This window comes from Lissotriton vulgaris, chromosome 12, assembly GCF_964263255.1.
Source record: "Lissotriton vulgaris chromosome 12, aLisVul1.2, whole genome shotgun sequence".
Lineage (NCBI taxonomy): Eukaryota > Metazoa > Chordata > Amphibia > Caudata > Salamandridae > Lissotriton > Lissotriton vulgaris.
Window position 1 is genome coordinate 571,129,632 of NC_141700.1, and position 18,823 is coordinate 571,148,454.

Below are 18,823 nucleotides of genomic sequence, written 5' to 3' on the forward strand. Positions count from 1 at the left end.
TTCAGTCCAGGCAATAAAGATCAACTTGATCTGTGTTTTCTTCTGATCCAGGTGGACACTATCCATGCTCCTAAGCTGATCGAACAGCTATCGTGTCTCGTTGCCTCCAATAGAGCATCCCGCGAGGAGCCTAAAGGACTCAGGCACCACTCCTGCACCATGGTCGGCCCATTTGCGGTGGTGTTCGGTGGAGAATCACTGTCAAAGGGGCGAGATGCCATCTGCAATGATTTGTACATCTATGATACAAGTGAGCAATACTCTGTTATCAGGCCTAGACTTTTAGGAAATCCATGAAATAGCATCGAATAATGAGGAATACATGCTTTTATCATCAAGCAAATAAGGCAGGAAAATACAAATCACCTCATTCCTTGTCAAGAAATACAAAGTCAATTGCTAAAATATTGCAAAATAAATGCTTTTCAGGTCGAGCCTGGGCAGTGCATGCGCTGCTCTGCGAGGCATGCTGTATTAGAGTATGTATTAGAGTATGCACTTGAAGCTCTGCCCACTTTCAGCCCATATTTTTAATTGGCTTGTGTCTTTGTAAATGCTGGCTTCTGATTTGGTAATCAGCTTGTTAGTCCCTCCTTAGTACCGCCCTGTCTACATTTGTCACCTCCCATGAGGACTGGACCTTTTACTAGCGTTGTTAGTTGGTATCTTTTATTTAGTCTGAGCACTATTTTCTTGAATGAGTTTTCCTACCTGCTGCTGCAGGCACACTTTACAGTTCCCAGCTAACACACACAGCACATGGTTCCTGCTTATCATCAGAGGGCGCCTGTTTTGTTCCATGCACTTCCCTCCTGCTCCCCCACCCTGCTTGTTTATTATTTATCGACATACTCAGGGCCGGACTGGGAACCAGAACCGGCCCTGGCAAAGTGCTCGGCCAGCCCCCCTCGCCCCCTCCAGGAGGAGAGGGGAGGGGGAAGAGCTGCGACCGCGCTCTGTGACAGGGCCGGTTTTCTGCCGTTTTTGTTACAGGGCCGTTTTTGCAGCATAACAACTGAGAGAGCGCAATTTGAATATAAAATATATAGTAGCCATATTTAGACGTATATGTTATAAACGTAGGAATGAAACGCATATCGTAATGTAAAGCTGACGATAATAGCATAAAGGTCAACTAACGTGATAATATGGTATAGGAAATGTAAATGTATTCACATGTTAAACATGCATTAGATTTAGAAGGCCCGTATATATGATGGGTAGACATAGAAATGAGTAGAAATGCTTATGAAATGTAGAACGTGCACAGTAGAATATATGTACGTGTAGAACTTTAAAATGGAGTAACATGAGAGAAAAACGTATGGAAATGTAACGTGGAGAAATGTGCAGAGAACTTATATAACGATGTAACCAGTGAGAATGAATGTTATACTCTGTGTAGTTTATATTCTAGGTAAAATGTATTCAAGCATGACTAAGACTTTGCTAAAAGTACGAATATATAAATGTATGTTAAAGGTTACACTGTGTAGAGGGTTTTTGTAGGAATGCTGGAAGAGTTTAGGTCATTTGTGATTATAACCTGACTGACCAAGAGTTCGCAGGAGCTTAGTCAAATGTATGTAATTTAATGGGCTTGTAAAGGTCGTAAATAGCTTGATGTGGACGTGAGAGCCAAGAAGTCTAGCACTTGTTAGATTTAAGGTGACAATGCCGGACGGAGCTTATTGCTCGTACGTGAGGAGAGACACTTAGAATTTGAACTGTGTTTTGACAAGACCATTCACAGGACCTAGAAGGGTCAAGTTAAGCGACATGGAGTTGAAGTTTTGTCTAAGGTCGTTTGACTTTTGCGCTAAAAGTGTCAATGAAGGTAGCCAGCGAGATGATGAAGATGACATCTAAGGAGAAGGGTCAACTTAACGAACGACGCAAGGAGTGGACCAATGGAAGAAGCAAGAAGTTGACATCATCGGGGAAAGTCCGTGGTGGGCGTCAAGGGGCGTTTCACCCACACGGTGATTGTGTATTTTAGGGACAGCACCCCGGGGAGGAAGGCAGAGCAATTAGCATTAGGCTAAGGCGAGAGCAAAGACAAGGGTAGATGCCTTGAGCAGATGCGCTGAGAGATCAGAGCGCAAGGGAGCAGTAGGCCGAGGACCCTTAGAGAGCGGATGGGTAGGCAGAGAGGGTACTGCTTCTAACATTTAAAAATTCCTTCAGAGGCTAAGAGAGTTTGAACTTCTTTGGGAGTCAAACTGCTGACACCTTTTTTTTAGGGAAGAAACTTGTGAAATAGGGATGTCACATAGCATAGAGTAGGGACAGTTTAACTTGATTATTTTATCTTACTGCAGATGACGCAGAAGGAACCACTTCACACTGAAGCTTTGATTGCGGATCTAGAGATTGATTTTGTATTTTGTATACTTTGAGATTTATTCTGTAAGGATTGTATTGCATTCAAATTAACTTCATATAAAACTTTTAAACTTTATCAGTTGTAAGTGGTTCTTCAGAGTGGCGTCAGTTAATGGGGTTTGTCTAATCTATGCGGGGGTTGTCCTTTCCTCAATGACAGATATTAGCGGTCCAAAATAGATGAATGAGATAATTTATTAAATTGATCATAATCATAAATTGATCTCAAAATCTCATTCCCCCGCAGTTGGTAGCAGAGGATGGTTATCTTCTTGAGGAAGACGACCTAGGCCAGGTTAGTTTACCCCAAGGTCCCTAGTCCTCGTCGACCAGAAGAAGAATTGCAGCCGAAGACGGTGCTGACGGTGCGTCGAGAGAAAAGCAGCAGAGTCGGTCGAGAGTGAGTATAAGGGTCATGCGTTGTAAGATTGCGGTGTTTTATGTGGTTCCTGTGTTATAATGTCAAGCGGAGCTGAATGCCTGTAGTGTGATTGAGGGAAGGTTGTGAGCGCGCGCAACCGGATGAAATCTTATGTCCAGAGGACTTAAGTGGTTCGGGTGTATCGAACACCCAGAGTAATTTGTCTACCATTGAAAGGGGGTCATGAGGTACCATTGATTTCCCGACAGACCGATGATAGGGGGAACGTATGAGTGAGTGTATGAGTAACGGACGCTGGTCGTACGTTTACTGTGTGTAAGTAACCTATCAGTTGAGGCGATCGTCGGACCGTAAGAGGGAAGACGTTTCGTCAGTTGAGGTGACAATTACAGTTAGACTGTGGCCGTACAGTCAGAGAAAAGTGATCGCTTGGACGGAAGTAGTCATTTTTCAGTGTATGAATGAAAACGCATGTGAAATCGTGAGACAAATTGAGAACGGAGGAGAATTGCTGCAAGAGGGAACGAGTGACGTCAGCATAGAACCGCGCTGAGATTGGTTAGTTTGTCAGACGTCAGCAAAGAGTCGCGCTGAGATTGGTCGGTCAGCGTAGAGTCGCGCTGGGATAGGCTAAATAGCAAGAGTCGCACGGGGATTGGTGGTTGTCATCAAAACGCAAATAAGGAAGAGAATTAGTAAGGAACATCGTACGTTATCAAAAATGAAGTGTTTCAAGGGTTTAGGGAAAATCTTTAGGAGAAAAAGGAGAAATCTATATGCAGGAGAAGAAGCTCCACCAGAAGGCACACCAGCTTATCATATGGCAGTAAATGTAGGCTTACATTCGATACTGTGGATTTCCGAGTGGCACAGGCTAACTGAAGGGCATAAAGAACTGGCGTTTCCGAGATTCGGAACGTTTAAACTAGATGTGTTGAACCAGCTGAAAGCGACAATGCTTTCAACAAGACCTCTACCGAGGCCAACACAATTTGAAGCACTTGGTGTATGGTTTAGGACCGCACACGAAAAGGGCGTAAAAAGGCGCCAAGAAAGAGTGAGAAGATCGGTAAAGGCAGTGCAGGATGCTAAATGGGACGAGGAAGCTAAGAAATGGAGGGTGCAGAAGATAGAAGCAGATAAACTGTACCCGATGTTGGAAGTTACAGGAGAAAGGAAACCTATAGAACAGGAAGATGAGGAAAGCGAGTCGGAGGAGGATCTGATAGAGAGGCTATTAACAGATAAACCACCTCCATACAGCGGTGAACTTGCGAGTCCCATATTACCGCAAGCGGACGGAGCTAGGTGGGGGGAATATAAATCGATCCCAGTAACGGAGTGGGACGCTAACAAGACTGAGGAAATACCCCAAACTAGTTCCGAACAGAGAGTAGTGGGAAGATTTGTGGTCCAAAAGGTTCCAGAGACGCAATGCGCTAGGTCGTACCAGATGCCAGACGCTTTACAAGTTCCGGTTACCATAGGCCCTATTGTGTCAATCTACAACCCAGAAGGGATCCAGCAGGAGGAACAGGCACGATGGGACAGTGAAAGAGCAGAAGTGGAGAATAGGAATGCCACAATGAATCCCCAAAGGCAAATACTAGCACCGATGAGTAGGAGTACCCCATTAGATTCTGCAACGGGTCCTAGGATAGAACAGGGAGGTCAAAGAGGGCCAATGGATTTGAGGGGTCCTAAACCGAAGTCTTTTAAGGAGTTAAGAGAATATTTGAAAGAATGGGAGACTGCCGAAGAGGCTCGGGGTAGGAGTTTAGAAACGGGACCTGAGTGGAGAGAAGAGGACAACAGGATTCTCTCTCATTGTGGAGCTGGCGAAAGCAGCCCCGAGTGGGAGAGAGGAAGTCAAGAGAGCAGAAGAGATACTTGTCCTACCATTAGCGGCAATAGACAAATGTGCGATGACAGGAGCGCAGGGTGTGGCGAAGTGCCTCGTGTCACCTTCAGTGAAGGGGAACGTAGGACACAGGAGTACCGGAATACCTTTAGGTGCACACACCATGCCCCAGGTGAGGATGTGAGACACTGGAATCACGGAAACATGGAGAGTCGCGAAGCGTCTCGACATGCATCCGGCGATAGTGGACGAAGTCAGGAGAACATAGGGAGTCGCGAAACGCCTCGCCATTCATCCGGTGATCACGAAAGAGATCACGGGAACATGGAGGGCCGTGAAGGACCTTATCGTTTATTAAGCGACACCAGACAACAAGCGTGTTACAGTGGGTTAGAACAGAACGGTGGATCCTATCTCGTATCTGGAGAAACCGAGCCGAAAAGACGGAATGTAGGGTTGGGGGACGGAGCATTATTCCACCATACCCCACGCGAAGATGGAAAGGCTTGGGATCTAGAGAGGTGGGAACAGAGAAATGGAAGCAAGACTCCTCATAACTCACCTGTGTTCAGGCGTAGGGCGCATAGTGGAGGTGAGAGGGATATGAGAGAGCAACACAGAACAGAAATGCTGAAAGCTGAAATAAAAGCAAAACGGCTTGACGTAATGAGTTTAAAGTCAGACTTGGATGAAATGATTGATGGCACAGTGGCACTAGAGAGATTAGACTTGTATACACCAGACGAAATATTGTTCTTATCCAAGGATATTACTCGGAGGGCGAGGTCAGCTCATGAGAACCTATCTAATTTGGCAAACAGGTATATGGTAGACCTGTCGCGAACTAAGGCTTTACAGAGCAACCATAGGCTAACTTGCACAGATCGGGATCTGGATGAGCGTAGAACGATCGCGCTGAAGGTACACATAAGGGAATTGATCTTAAGTATCAGAATATGGAAAGATCTGGATAGATGGGAGGAAAGATGGTCCAAGAAGGGCTCTGTTAGACGGAGTACACTTGGGAAGTCCCAGGACACAGATTTGATGCGAATGGAAGCTTTCCCTTTGCGAGAAATCGCGAATGGAAGCTACGTTCACGTGCCCTGGAGTAGGGGGGATTTGGCGGCATTTACCAATTCCTTCCCAAAGCTTAGAGATAATCCCGTCGAGTGGTACAAACAGGTAGAAAGATTCGTGAAGATCTCGAAGGTACTGTGGATCGATTTGAACACACTGTTCGATATCGTAGTACCCGGAGATTTGTGGACGGCGTGCAAGCTTAGTGTTGAATGGCCTAATTGTGAGCCTCCGAGAGATACCCGGACAAATGGTCCATCAGTTAGAGTCATGGAAAAATACGAGAGAGTAATAACATGGCTAAAAGAGAAAGTGCCGGTGCAAGACATAGACTGGGTTAAGATAGATCGAACTACTCAGGAACCAAAAGAGACAGTTCATGAGTTCTATGAGAGATTACTGAAAGCATTCAAGCAGTACAGCGGGTTAGATGTAATGGATCCTAAGGACATTGGACAGTTTGTTTCAAAGTTTGTCCTCGGATTGAGACCAGAAATATGCCTAATGATCCAACAGCATCTGATCTGTTGGCAGAACAAACCTTTAGATGAAATTCTGAGGTATGCAAGGTACTGTAGTGACGAAATAGACTCTAAGGCGAAGAAGCTTAAAGAAAAGTTAATGCTAGTGCAAATGCAAGCTGCTGGAAAGGATAAACCGCGGCAGCAGGGAACAGGAATGCAGGCGAAGAAACAGAATAATCAGAGCAGAGATGAGGAAGAAAGACCGAGACCGAGAATGGATATCGCGACACTGAAAAAGACGACGAGATGCCATCAGTGTAACGAGGTGGGACACTGGCGACGCGAGTGTCCTTACAATGTTGAGTCAGGGGAATTAGAGCAGGAGGAGGAAGAGGTTCAGAACAACGTGGTTAAGGGAGCCACAGTCCCGAAGGGCAAGTTTGTCAAAGGGGGGACTCAGACTCCTCGAGCCCCGTTTCCTCAACCACCTCGCATCTCAAACGGAGGGAAAACCTACAGACAGATGCCATTGTTTGTAGGAGGAGAGGAATGCTACTACGTTGATCCACTTACAGGGCAGCGGGCGAATAGGGAGGAAGATTGTACTCTAGGAGCCGCCTTGGAAGTAGATCAGAGAGGACCATACGTAGAGGCTGAAGTAGCGGGATGTCCTACAACCTTTTTGGTGGATACGGGGGCCACTCGATCCACGTTGAGATCCGCGGTAGTCCCAGGTCTGCCAATATCAGGAGAAATGGTTCAGGTGGTAGGAGTCGCGAACAAAAGGATGACGAATCCCCTGACCGAACCAGTGTCAGTAAGGATAGGGAACTACAGTGACGAACATCAGTTTGTGATCTGCGATTCTAGTCCTGTGTGCTTACTAGGGAGAGATTTGCTGTGTAAACTGAATTGCACGATACATTGCACACCAGAAGGAGTAGAAGTGCAGACCAATGACGAGGATGCTGATTTTAAAGTCGTAAACTCACAAGAGTGTGTGGAACTATATCCTACCTTAACAGTGGAGGAGCTTCCACAGGACTTGAGGGAGAAAGTCTCAGCTGAGGTATGGGATTTTACTGGGGAAGAAATAGGATTGATCAAAGGAGTAGAACCGGTAAAGATCTTGGTAAGACCCCACGCTGATTATCCAAGAACACCACAGTATAAGCTAACGCCAGAGACGATTGCAGGAATAAAACCTGTGATCGAATCCATGATCAAACAAGGAATACTGAAGGAGATCGTGGGTAGTCCATGTAACTCCCCGATCATGGGTTTGCAGAAGCCTAGTGGAAAATACAGAATAGTGCAGGATCTTCGGAAGATTAATAACATTGTTGTCTCATGTTGTCCAGTGGTACCGAATCCATCAGTGATATTATTTCAGATACCGTTCCAAGCTGAATGGTTTACAGTGATAGATTTGTGCCAGGCTTTCTTTTCGATACCTTTAGACGAAGAGAGTCAGTATCTTTTCGCTTTTAAGCTGGAAGATCGCGTCTTAACATGGTGTCGTATCCCTCAGGGGTATACAGAAAGCCCATCGATCTTTAACCAGCTATTGAAGAAAAATCTTGAGAGTCTAGTACTGCCCAAGAATTCGGTTCTAGTCCAGTACATAGACGACCTCCTAGTTGCGTCAGAAACTGAGGAAGCTTGTAGAGAAGACACCATCACTTTGCTAAATCACTTGGCCGAGAACGGACACAAGGTGTCTCCAAGTAAGTTGCAATATTGTAAAACTGAAGTGCAATACTTGGGCCATAGGATTGAAAAGGGAAAGCGGAAGGTGTCTCCGGACAGAATAGAGGCGATTATGAAAATGAACGCGCCTACAACACAAAGAGAAGTCAGGATGTTTCTGGGCATGGTCGGTTATTGTCGACAGTGGATAACAAACTTTTCACTGAAGGCTAAACCGTTATTACAACTGACGCACAAAGGAGTAAGTGATCCGGTACCATGGGACAAAGATTGTTTGATGGCATTTTTGCAGCTGAGGGAGGACTTATGTCGCGCCCCGGCTTTGGGAATGCCAGATTACACTAAACCTTTTTTGCTTTACTGCTGCGAGAGAGAGGGATGCGCTTTAGCGGTTTTAGCTCAGATCCACGGAGATGCGCGCAGGCCAGTGGCGTATTTTTCGGCTACATTAGATCCAGTAGCCGCAGCGTTGCCCGGATGTCTCAAATCCGTAGCTGCAACGGGTGTCAGCATCGAGAGATCCGAGAGCGTGGTGATGGGACACCAGTTAGTGGTGTATGTGCCGCATTCTGTGGAACTGTTAATGACCAGGACGAAGACTCAGCATCTGACGAATAGCAGGCTCACACACTACGAGCAAGTCATACTGGCTGCCGAGAATGTGACCCTAAAAAGATGCTCTGTCTTGAATCCTGCAACCTTGATGCCACTTCCGAATGAAGTGGATGATGAAAATTGTACAGATCATGACTGCCTCGATGTGACTGAACTATGTACCAAACCGAGACCTGATATCGTAGATGAGCCATTGACAGACCCAGACGAAATTTTCTTCGTTGATGGTTCATGCGTAAGAAACGATGTCGGTCAGCTGAGAGCAGCTTATGCAGTATGCACGATTACCAGAGTTATAGAAGCCGCTTGCCTGGAAGGAGTACACTCCGCACAGGTAGCTGAAATTGTTGTTTTGACTCGTGCTTGCTTAGCAGGCGACAAACTCCGAGTCACCATATACACCGATAGCCAGTATGGTTTCGGGGTAGTTCACGATTACGGGCAGTTATGGTCTCAAAGGGGTTATATGACCTCCTCGGGTTCTCCCATTAGGAATGGAGAATTCGTGAGACTTTTGTTAGAGGCATTGCAAAAACCGATGGCCATAGCAGTGGTCAAATGTGCAGCCCATACAAAGAATGTTGATTTTGTATCACTAGGAAACCGCTATGCAGATGAAGTAGCGCGCTATTGCGCGGAGCAGGGATATTCTCACACTGATGTAAAAGTGGGGGGAGTCCAGGAAAGAACTGAATTGACCATGTTGCTAGATACTGTAGATACGTGGGATGAATTAAGAGCTGTACAGGAAAATGCAACAGATGATGAGAAAAGGAGCTGGGAAACAGCAGGGTGTGTAAAAAGCGAGATGAATTTTTGGGTTTCTGCCGATGGAAGGGCAGTTTTACCAAATGAGCTTGTTAGTCCAATGGCAAGGAAATTGCATGGATCAGCACACATAGGTAGAGATGATATGATGAGAGTATTCAGACAAACGTGGTTCAACCCTAAGTTTAGAGTAGCGGCAGAAGCAGTGTGCCAGCGATGTGCGATCTGTCAACAACTAAACGTGGGTAAGAGAACACCAGTTACATTGAGTCACATTGGGAGGTCTGGGGGGCCTTTCAATAGGATGCAGCTTGATTTTATAGAAATGCCTCCATGCAACAGACTTAGATATGTCTTAGTGATTGTCTGCATATTTTCTAGATGGGTTGAGGCTTACCCTACACGTAGGTGCGATACACTTACAGTAGCAAAATTGTTGCTTAGAGAGTTGATACCGAGGTTTGGGGTGCCATCCTCTTTGGAATCGGACAGAGGAACTCATTTTAATAGCGAAGTGGTGAAGATGCTATGTTCAGCTTTGAATATTGATCAGAAGTTACACTGCAGCTATCGACCAGAAGCTTCAGGGATTGTAGAACAAATTAACAGTACCATCAAGTCCAGACTGGCTAAAGTTTGTTCATCGACATCCCTGAGTTGGCCAGACGCACTTCCAGTGGTTCTTATGAGCATACGTAGCACACCTGATAGAAGAACAGGTCTCTCTCCACACGAAGTGCTCATGGGGAGAGCTATGAGATTGCCATCGGTTCCAACTGCAGCGCTAGTGAACATCACAGACGATTTGATCTTGGACTACTGCAAGGGACTATCTGATGCCGTTAATTCTGTGTCCCTCCAGGTCCAGGCTGCAGAGGTTCCATCAGCACAAGACTTGTGCCATGACCTGAGTCCGGGAGACTGGGTCCTGGTGAAGAAGCATGTCAGGAAGAACTGCTTAGACGTGTGTTGGCGAGGACCGTTTCAAGTCATACTTGTAACGAACACTGCGGTGAAGTGTGGGGGTCTGCCGAATTGGATACATGCCTCACACACCCGAAGAGTGCCAACACCTCCAGAAGAAACAGCTCCTCTCTCGGATGAAAATCCGACGGGAAGCGGAGAAGCCATAGAGGGGGAAAGCCAAGCTGTGGAGGCGATCGAAGAAACTGAAACTGTGTTGGAACAGGACGACGAAGGTCAGGACACTAGTGGGACCGAAGTCGCCTCAGGAGAAGAAAGTAATTGGGAGTCCGACACAGATCTCGAGCAGACTGAGAGTGACCAAGAGACAGGTCCTAGAACAAGGAGTAACGAAGCCAGTTGGCCGGAGAGAAGGAAAAGGCCAAGTTCGGAAGAAAAGAAGGAAAGAACACTTGTCCCGATCGCTGAAGAATCGGATCAGGAGGAAGAAACGACAGACTCAGGAACTGAGAGTCCACGAAGATCGAGAAGGGTACGTGTGCCCTGCAGAAGGTACGCCACCCCAGAGTGGACTTATCTAGCAGATGTCTTGGGGACAGAAATCTGGGAGAGTGAAGAGCGTGAAAGTAATCGATCTCGATCCATTTGTGGCAGTGGAGATATGAATGTTGACGCCTGGACTCGAGACTGAGGGGTTACTGACTTTCACACTTCCCATACCCCCATACTTGAGTCGGATTACAGATTTAGTGTTGAACAGATTACAATTTCCAACATTTGGTCATCAAATATCAGAGGAAGAAGATAAAATCATTCGGTTTGAATTGTTGGAACTTGTTGCAAGAGCTGCAGGTACGAGAATAATTGTTGATACTTAAAGACTTTGTATATAAGTTGTAAAGTAGAAGATAACCTAGCGCCGAGTGGAAAGAAGAATAAAATTAGGGATTACATTTAGAGGACGGAGAAGGGCTAGGGTTGTCTGCTGCTAAAAAGAGAAATGACATTTTTGTGAAAGAAGAGACTTTGTTGATAAAAAGCACTTTAAAGACTAAGAAAGCAAACAAGCAACCAAAGACTGGAAAGGAGAAGTTTCGCTAGAGAACGAGGTACGCTGTCTGATAACATGGAGAACGGCAACCCAAACAGAAAAGCTAGATGTATAGTAGGTACACTTATAGCAGTAGTGATATTTCTCATAATTACAGTAGTGACAATATCTTACATAATAGGACATGAGAACGATAAAGAAATAGCAAATGTAAAAACTGTAACGACTTTGAAACCTGCTCTTGTGGGGAAGAACGAAGGGAGCAATGTTATACGTGAAAAGGCGTTACTTGCAGATGAAGCTCGTAGATTGCACGTAGACGAGTCACAGGGAAATTTTAGGTCAAACGCATACGCTAAACTGTTATATGAATATATCGATGCCATGGAGGCCAAGGATTGCTACGTTTGTATGCAATTGCCGGCTTCTGTAGACGAAGGCATTAGATATCATCATCTCCCATTGACCTATGGGATAACATGTAGTTTACTGCTTAGCATATTTTATGGTAGAGAAGGATTTGAGTACTACTTTTCAAATTATGATTCGGTACTGCCTGAAGTTCCGAATTATAAGCAAATGAATAAGTGGGACTATTACAAAAAGGAGGATAGACTGGCTAAATTCTTTCTTCCTTGGGATACATTAGATACCTCATATGCACGTAGAAATAATCTGACTTGCAAAGTGTCAGAGGTAGAGAAAAGGTTTATTGCACAAGTAGATGACCGATACAGAAGGCAGAAGATTCTAAAAATGTCAGGACAATGGAAAACAGATTGGACAGAAGAAGAGAAGGCACATAAAAAGAAAGGTAGCAATGGTCCGATAGCATTGGATAGAAAGCAGAGAGGAAAGTTATGTTTAACTCGAAGCAAGACATATTATGAGAGTGAATTTGTAAGGTGAAGTTAGTTGCGAGCACTCTTTTAAACTGGAGTACTACACGAAAGATTTTATGAAAGGGATGCAAGCTATTCCGAATGTGTATTTTGTATGTGGGAGAAATGCCTATGTAAAACTACCTGATAATTGGTATGGTTCGTGTTACTTGGCAATTGTCTTCCCCAAAATATATCATGCAAAGGATTTAGCGATCATAGAAGGAAAGGCTTCGACGAGAACGAAAAGGGAAGTAGGAGATGCAGAGGTAGTAGGTGATGTATTTGGAGCGATGTTTCCATTGTTAGGCTTGATCCTCAACGATGTTAAAATTAGACGGTTAGCGACAGTCGTAGATAGATTGTCTGCCAGTACTGCAAGGTCATTAATGCTAGTAGAAGGTGAGATGCAGTCGATCAGAGCAATGGTTCTTCAGAACAGACTTGCTCTAGATGTAATACTAGCAAAAGAAGGCGGAGTTTGTAAAGCTTTGAAGGTTCAGGAATGTTGTACTTATATTCCTGATAATTCAAAACCACTTGAGAAAGTCATACGGAACATTACACAGATTCATCAGGAGATCGAAGATTTATCAAAAATAAATGTTTGGGAGAAAGTTGGAAATGGAGTGGGAAAGGTTGGAAGTTGGTTTGCTAATCTTGGCAAAAGTATAATATGGTACATATTAAAGCCTGTATTAATAGTATTAATTTGCATAATTACATTATTAGGATTAGTAAAATTATATAAATGGTATAGGTCGAACCAGTTACAAAGATCGATGAGAGATCAAGAAAGGAGATTAGCTATGTTACAAGATCAACAGTATAAAAGTCTGAGAGCACTCGAATCGATAAAAAGAGGAAATGAGGTAACTAGTTCTGTATAAAAGGTTGTATTCAAATTGCTTTTAGTGATGACTCCTAAAAGTCATCAAAGGGGGGAACTGAGAGAGCGCAATTTGAATATAAAATATATAGTAGCCATATTTAGACGTATATGTTATAAACGTAGGAATGAAACGCATATCGTAATGTAAAGCTGACGATAATAGCATAAAGGTCAACTAACGTGATAATATGGTATAGGAAATGTAAATGTATTCACATGTTAAACATGCATTAGATTTAGAAGGCCCGTATATATGATGGGTAGACATAGAAATGAGTAGAAATGCTTATGAAATGTAGAACGTGCACAGTAGAATATATGTATGTGTAGAACTTTAAAATGGAGTAACATGAGAGAAAAACGTATGGAAATGTAACGTGGAGAAATGTGCAGAGAACTTATATAACGATGTAACCAGTGAGAATGAATGTTATACTCTGTGTAGTTTATATTCTAGGTAAAATGTATTCAAGCATGACTAAGACTTTGCTAAAAGTACGAATATATAAATGTATGTTAAAGGTTACACTGTGTAGAGGGTTTTTGTAGGAATGCTGGAAGAGTTTAGGTCATTTGTGATTATAACCTGACTGACCAAGAGTTCGCAGGAGCTTAGTCAAATGTATGTAATTTAATGGGCTTGTAAAGGTCGTAAATAGCTTGATGTGGACGTGAGAGCCAAGAAGTCTAGCACTTGTTAGATTTAAGGTGACAATGCCGGACGGAGCTTATTGCTCGTACGTGAGGAGAGACACTTAGAATTTGAACTGTGTTTTGACAAGACCATTCACAGGACCTAGAAGGGTCAAGTTAAGCGACATGGAGTTGAAGTTTTGTCTAAGGTCGTTTGACTTTTGCGCTAAAAGTGTCAATGAAGGTAGCCAGCGAGATGATGAAGATGACATCTAAGGAGAAGGGTCAACTTAACGAACGACGCAAGGAGTGGACCAATGGAAGAAGCAAGAAGTTGACATCATCGGGGAAAGTCCGTGGTGGGCGTCAAGGGGCGTTTCACCCACACGGTGATTGTGTATTTTAGGGACAGCACCCCGGGGAGGAGGGCAGAGCAATTAGCATTAGGCTAAGGCGAGAGCAAAGACAAGGGTAGATGCCTTGAGCAGATGCGCTGAGAGATCAGAGCGCAAGGGAGCAGTAGGCCGAGGACCCTTAGAGAGCGGATGGGTAGGCAGAGAGGGTACTGCTTCTAACATTTAAAAATTCCTTCAGAGGCTAAGAGAGTTTGAACTTCTTTGGGAGTCAAACTGCTGACACCTTTTTTTTAGGGAAGAAACTTGTGAAATAGGGATGTCACATAGCATAGAGTAGGGACAGTTTAACTTGATTATTTTATCTTACTGCAGATGACGCAGAAGGAACCACTTCACACTGAAGCTTTGATTGCGGATCTAGAGATTGATTTTGTATTTTGTATACTTTGAGATTTATTCTGTAAGGATTGTATTGCATTCAAATTAACTTCATATAAAACTTTTAAACTTTATCAGTTGTAAGTGGTTCTTCAGAGTGGCGTCAGTTAATGGGGTTTGTCTAATCTATGCGGGGGTTGTCCTTTCCTCAATGACAGATATTAGCGGTCCAAAATAGATGAATGAGATAATTTATTAAATTGATCATAATCATAAATTGATATCAAAATCTCATTCCCCGCACGGCCCTGTAACAAAAACGGCCCCCAGGGGCCCAAAATCGGCCCCCAACCATGCAGCCCACCGGGGGATTGCCCGGTGCCCTCAACGGCCAGTCCGGGCCTGGACATACTTTAGGATCACAGCACCCGTTTTACAAGCGCTACGCTGGTTCTGCTTTCATTGTTGTCTATTTCCCGGCTCCTTTGTCTCACTTTCTGTGCTCTCCCACCCGAATCAGTCGGCAGGCTCCAAGCAGAGCAGCGGAGCCAGGCAGACGAGAGGGAGGACTGTGCGACAGCCTGCTTCAGAGCAGGAACACTGCTGCCTGTGCACACTCCTCGCAGTTGCCCTGGGCGTGGACTGGCTCTGGTGTTATGTTGTGTTATTTATAAATGTTAAAATACTAGAAACACAGGCATTTTCATCCTTATTGCTGCATGCAGCTCTGAGCTCTTTCTATGAGCTCTTTGGGGCATATTTACAAGCCCCTTGCGCTGCCAGTACGTCAATTATTCCCATATTAAAAGTGACGCACAAGGGGCTTGTAAATAAGCCCCTTAGTTTCTACCAGAGTGGCGCTCTTTCACGAGCACCACCCTGGTTTGCTTTCACTCTCCTGTCTTCCCCCTTGCTCATCCGGTAACTAGTCATAATATCGAGAGAAAAAAATATCAAATGGACTAAATATCACGTTTTTAATTTTGAGTGAACAGGATATCGACTTGCAAAAATATAGTGGTTAAGAATATCGACATGCAGGTAAGAAATATCAATTTTAATAATATCGAAGTTAGTAATATCAATTGTCAAAATATAGTTGTTAATAATATTGATTTTAAGTGTTTTGTATCTTAGTATCTGTGTTAAAAGTATGTATATATTTTGTAATGTGTGTTTGAATTTTTTTAAAGTAATGTATTTTATTTTAATAACTTTTTGCGTAATTTAATTCTGTAGAGGGTTGTGGGTTTATAGGGTAACAGGGTGGGAAGGAATTTATTTGAAATTTATTAATTAATTTATTAATAAATAATTTAGTATTTTATATTGTTAATTAAGTTAATTAATGTATTATTAATGTATTATAAATTGATAAATAACAATTAAAATGAATTGTTGTGTTAATTTGTTTTTATTATTCATTAATTAGATATTAAATATTAATAATTAATGTGTAAATATGTTACTTGTGTACTTTTTTATGAACGGTTTGAGGGTTGATAGGGGAGTAGGGTGGGAAGTAATTACATTTTAATGTAATTTTTATTATTTTTTATATAATATTTATTAAAAGTTATTTTTTAGTATTAATTGTGTGAATTCATTTAAATTTGATGGTTATTAATTTTATTGTTAATTGTTATTAGTTAATTGATTGTTACTTAAATATGTTAATTTATTAATATTGTACAATATTGTAAGTGACGTTTATAGGGGAAAATGGTGAGAGGTAAATTAATTTTGAAAAATTCCCACCCGCTATCCAACACTTTCCCTACTGTTGCACTAACTGGAGTGGAAAAAGTAATTTTTACCCACCCGCTAGCCAAAACTTTCCCTACTGTTGCACTCGCTGGAGTGGGAATAGTAATTTTTACTCTCTCGCTATCCAACACTTTCCCTACTGTTCCACTTGCTGGAGTGGGAATAGTTATTTTTACTCTCCCGCTATCGAACACTTTCCCTACTGTTGCACTCCCTGGAGTGGGAATAGTAATTTTTACCCACCCGCTATCCAACACTTTCCCTACTGTACCACTCGCTGGATTGGGAATAGTAATTCTATCCTCTACGCTAGGCAAAGTTTTCAGTATTGTTATATTTGATGTAGTGTAAAATATTATTTTTTTAAATATTTATTTTAATGTTTTAACTTATATTATATAATTTATTTTTATATGTATATTATAGCTTTATTTAGATATATATGTAATTATATTTTAAATTATGTTTTTAATATAAATTCATTAAAAATATTGATTCTTAAATATTATTAAGTTAACATGTATAAAAAAATGCATGTTTATTTTTTACATTACATTTATTATTTATTAGTTTTAATCTTTTTAAATGATTTTTAATTATATTTTACTTAATTTTATATTACTTTTAAGACATTTTAAAAAGTCAATATTGTAGCACACTATATTATTAACAACAATATTTAGGATTCAATATTTTTGTACTTACCTTTTGTAGATAGGAAGTCGATATTCTGTCACTCGATATTTTCACCTTGATATTGTGGTAGCTCGATAGCTTCTCCTCGATATTCTGTCAGTTGTTCGCTCTTCTACCCTACTCTCTCTGCTTTCTCAATCAGTCACTGGGCTTTGCCAGTGAGATGCGCGTCCTGTTGTTATTGTTTTCTTATGTGAGAGTGCAACTGGTGGTGCCTCCTTTACGCGCGTGTGTTCAGCTCCTTGCATTTCACTTACCACTGGCCTGGACCTCTTTCTGCTCGCCAGAACAGCCCTGACTAAAGAACAAGGAGCAGCATCGGCATGATTTCTCTAGGACCCGTCCCTGTCGAGCTCCTCCCCGGCCCACCCTGCTTTAGTATCTGGAGCAAACAAGTTGAGATAGTGAAGTGGCAGGCTGGGTTTTATTTATTTATTTATTTATTTATTTATTTATGAGCTTATAAAGCGCACTTATGCCCGAGGGCATCCTGGCGCTGCGTACTGACTCCAGAGCTAGACGGGGGGGTTAATCCATGAACAACCAAGTCTTGAGTCCCTTTCGGAATGAAAGAAGCTCTGATGTGTTTCTAAGATGCCAGGGCAGGTTATTCCAGGATTTCGCTGCACAGACAAGGAAGCTAGTTCCACCCCACCTGGCCTTCTTTACACGAGGTACCAAAACTAGTCTGTCGGCGGCTGAACGAAGTGCCTTCCCGGCACATACCATTTTATCCCAGTGTTCAAAACCTCTGGGCCTATGCCCTTCAGGGCTTTAAAAACTGTGCACAGAGCCTTAAACTGAGCACGTCTTGGTACGGACATAAACCTAGGAATCCCAAGCAAAAGTCTTGCTGCTGTGTTTTGAGCCAACTGCAGTCTGTATTCATGCTTCTTTCTCAAATTGAGATACAGACTATTGCAGTAGTCCAAACGCAACAGTGTAAGGGCAGTGACAGCCGTCCTAAATCCCTCCGCTGGTAGGAAGCATTTTCTTTTCTTTAATATCCTAAGGAAATGGAAACAGGATGATACAACTCCACTAACCTGGTCCCCATAGTCCAGGTTTTGGTCAATAATCACACCCAGATTTCTGGCCTTCCCGGTAGGGATAGGTGGATTTCCCAGTGCCTTTGGAGTCCAGATATTGGGGTTATTTCCAAACAAAATAACCTCAGTTTTAACGGCGTTTAATTTAAGACAATTGGGGGCCATAAATCCGCTACGCTCTTTAGACATTTCGCCGTCATATCCATTCACGATCCTCGTTGTAGTGATAACACAATTTGAGTATCGTCTGCGTATGATGTAAGTTGCAGACCGAAGGACCTTATCAAGTCCGCCAGAGGGCTGACGTAAATATTAAAGAGCATGGGGCTCAGGAAGGACCCCTGCGGCACACCACAGGGAAGGACAAAAGGCTTTGATTTTTCCACCCCCATGTCGACTGTCTGAATTCTGTCGGTCAAGAAGGACTTAGGGAGACTCCAAGCTGAGCCCTCCAGCCCTGCCCCCGCCATACGGTCCCTCAACACTCCGTGATGGACCGTGTCGAAGGCTGCCAACAGATCTAACAGAATCAGAACAGCAGCCCCCCCCCTGGTCTACTGCTGCTCTCACCTCTTCCGTGGCCTTGATAAGGGCAAGCTCCGTGCTATGGCCTGCACGGAACCCAAATTGTGTCGGGTCTAGGACGTTGGTCTTCTGAAAGAACGAGCGAAGTTGTTGGTTGATGACCTTCTCAAGTATCTTAGCCGGAAAAGGAAGGCGGGATATTGTGCCTGCCATTGCCTGCCCCGGCTCTGTGAAGAAAAGCAGCATCTCCCCCCCCTGTTTTTTTAACTTATTTATGTATTTAATGCGATTTTATATAGAGCGAACATTACCGGAAGGAGTAAGAGCGCTTTACAAAAGAACCAGTTGCGTTACATAATGTAAAGTCACTCAAGGAAGAGATATAAACAGGAAAAAAAATTGCACA

The 18,823-nt window shown here is 43.2% G+C and overlaps 1 protein-coding gene across 1 annotated transcript in view; it reads left to right on the plus strand.

Moving 5' to 3' along the window:
• Nucleotides 1-18,823, plus strand: part of KLHDC9 (kelch domain containing 9) — a 64,732-nt gene that overhangs the window by 25,688 nt on the left and 20,221 nt on the right. Inside the window, exon 4 of the mRNA XM_086945422.1 lies at nucleotides 52-250. Within this exon, the coding sequence (XP_086801548.1) occupies nucleotides 52-250 (199 nt within the window). The remainder of the gene's footprint in view (nucleotides 1-51; nucleotides 251-18,823) is intronic.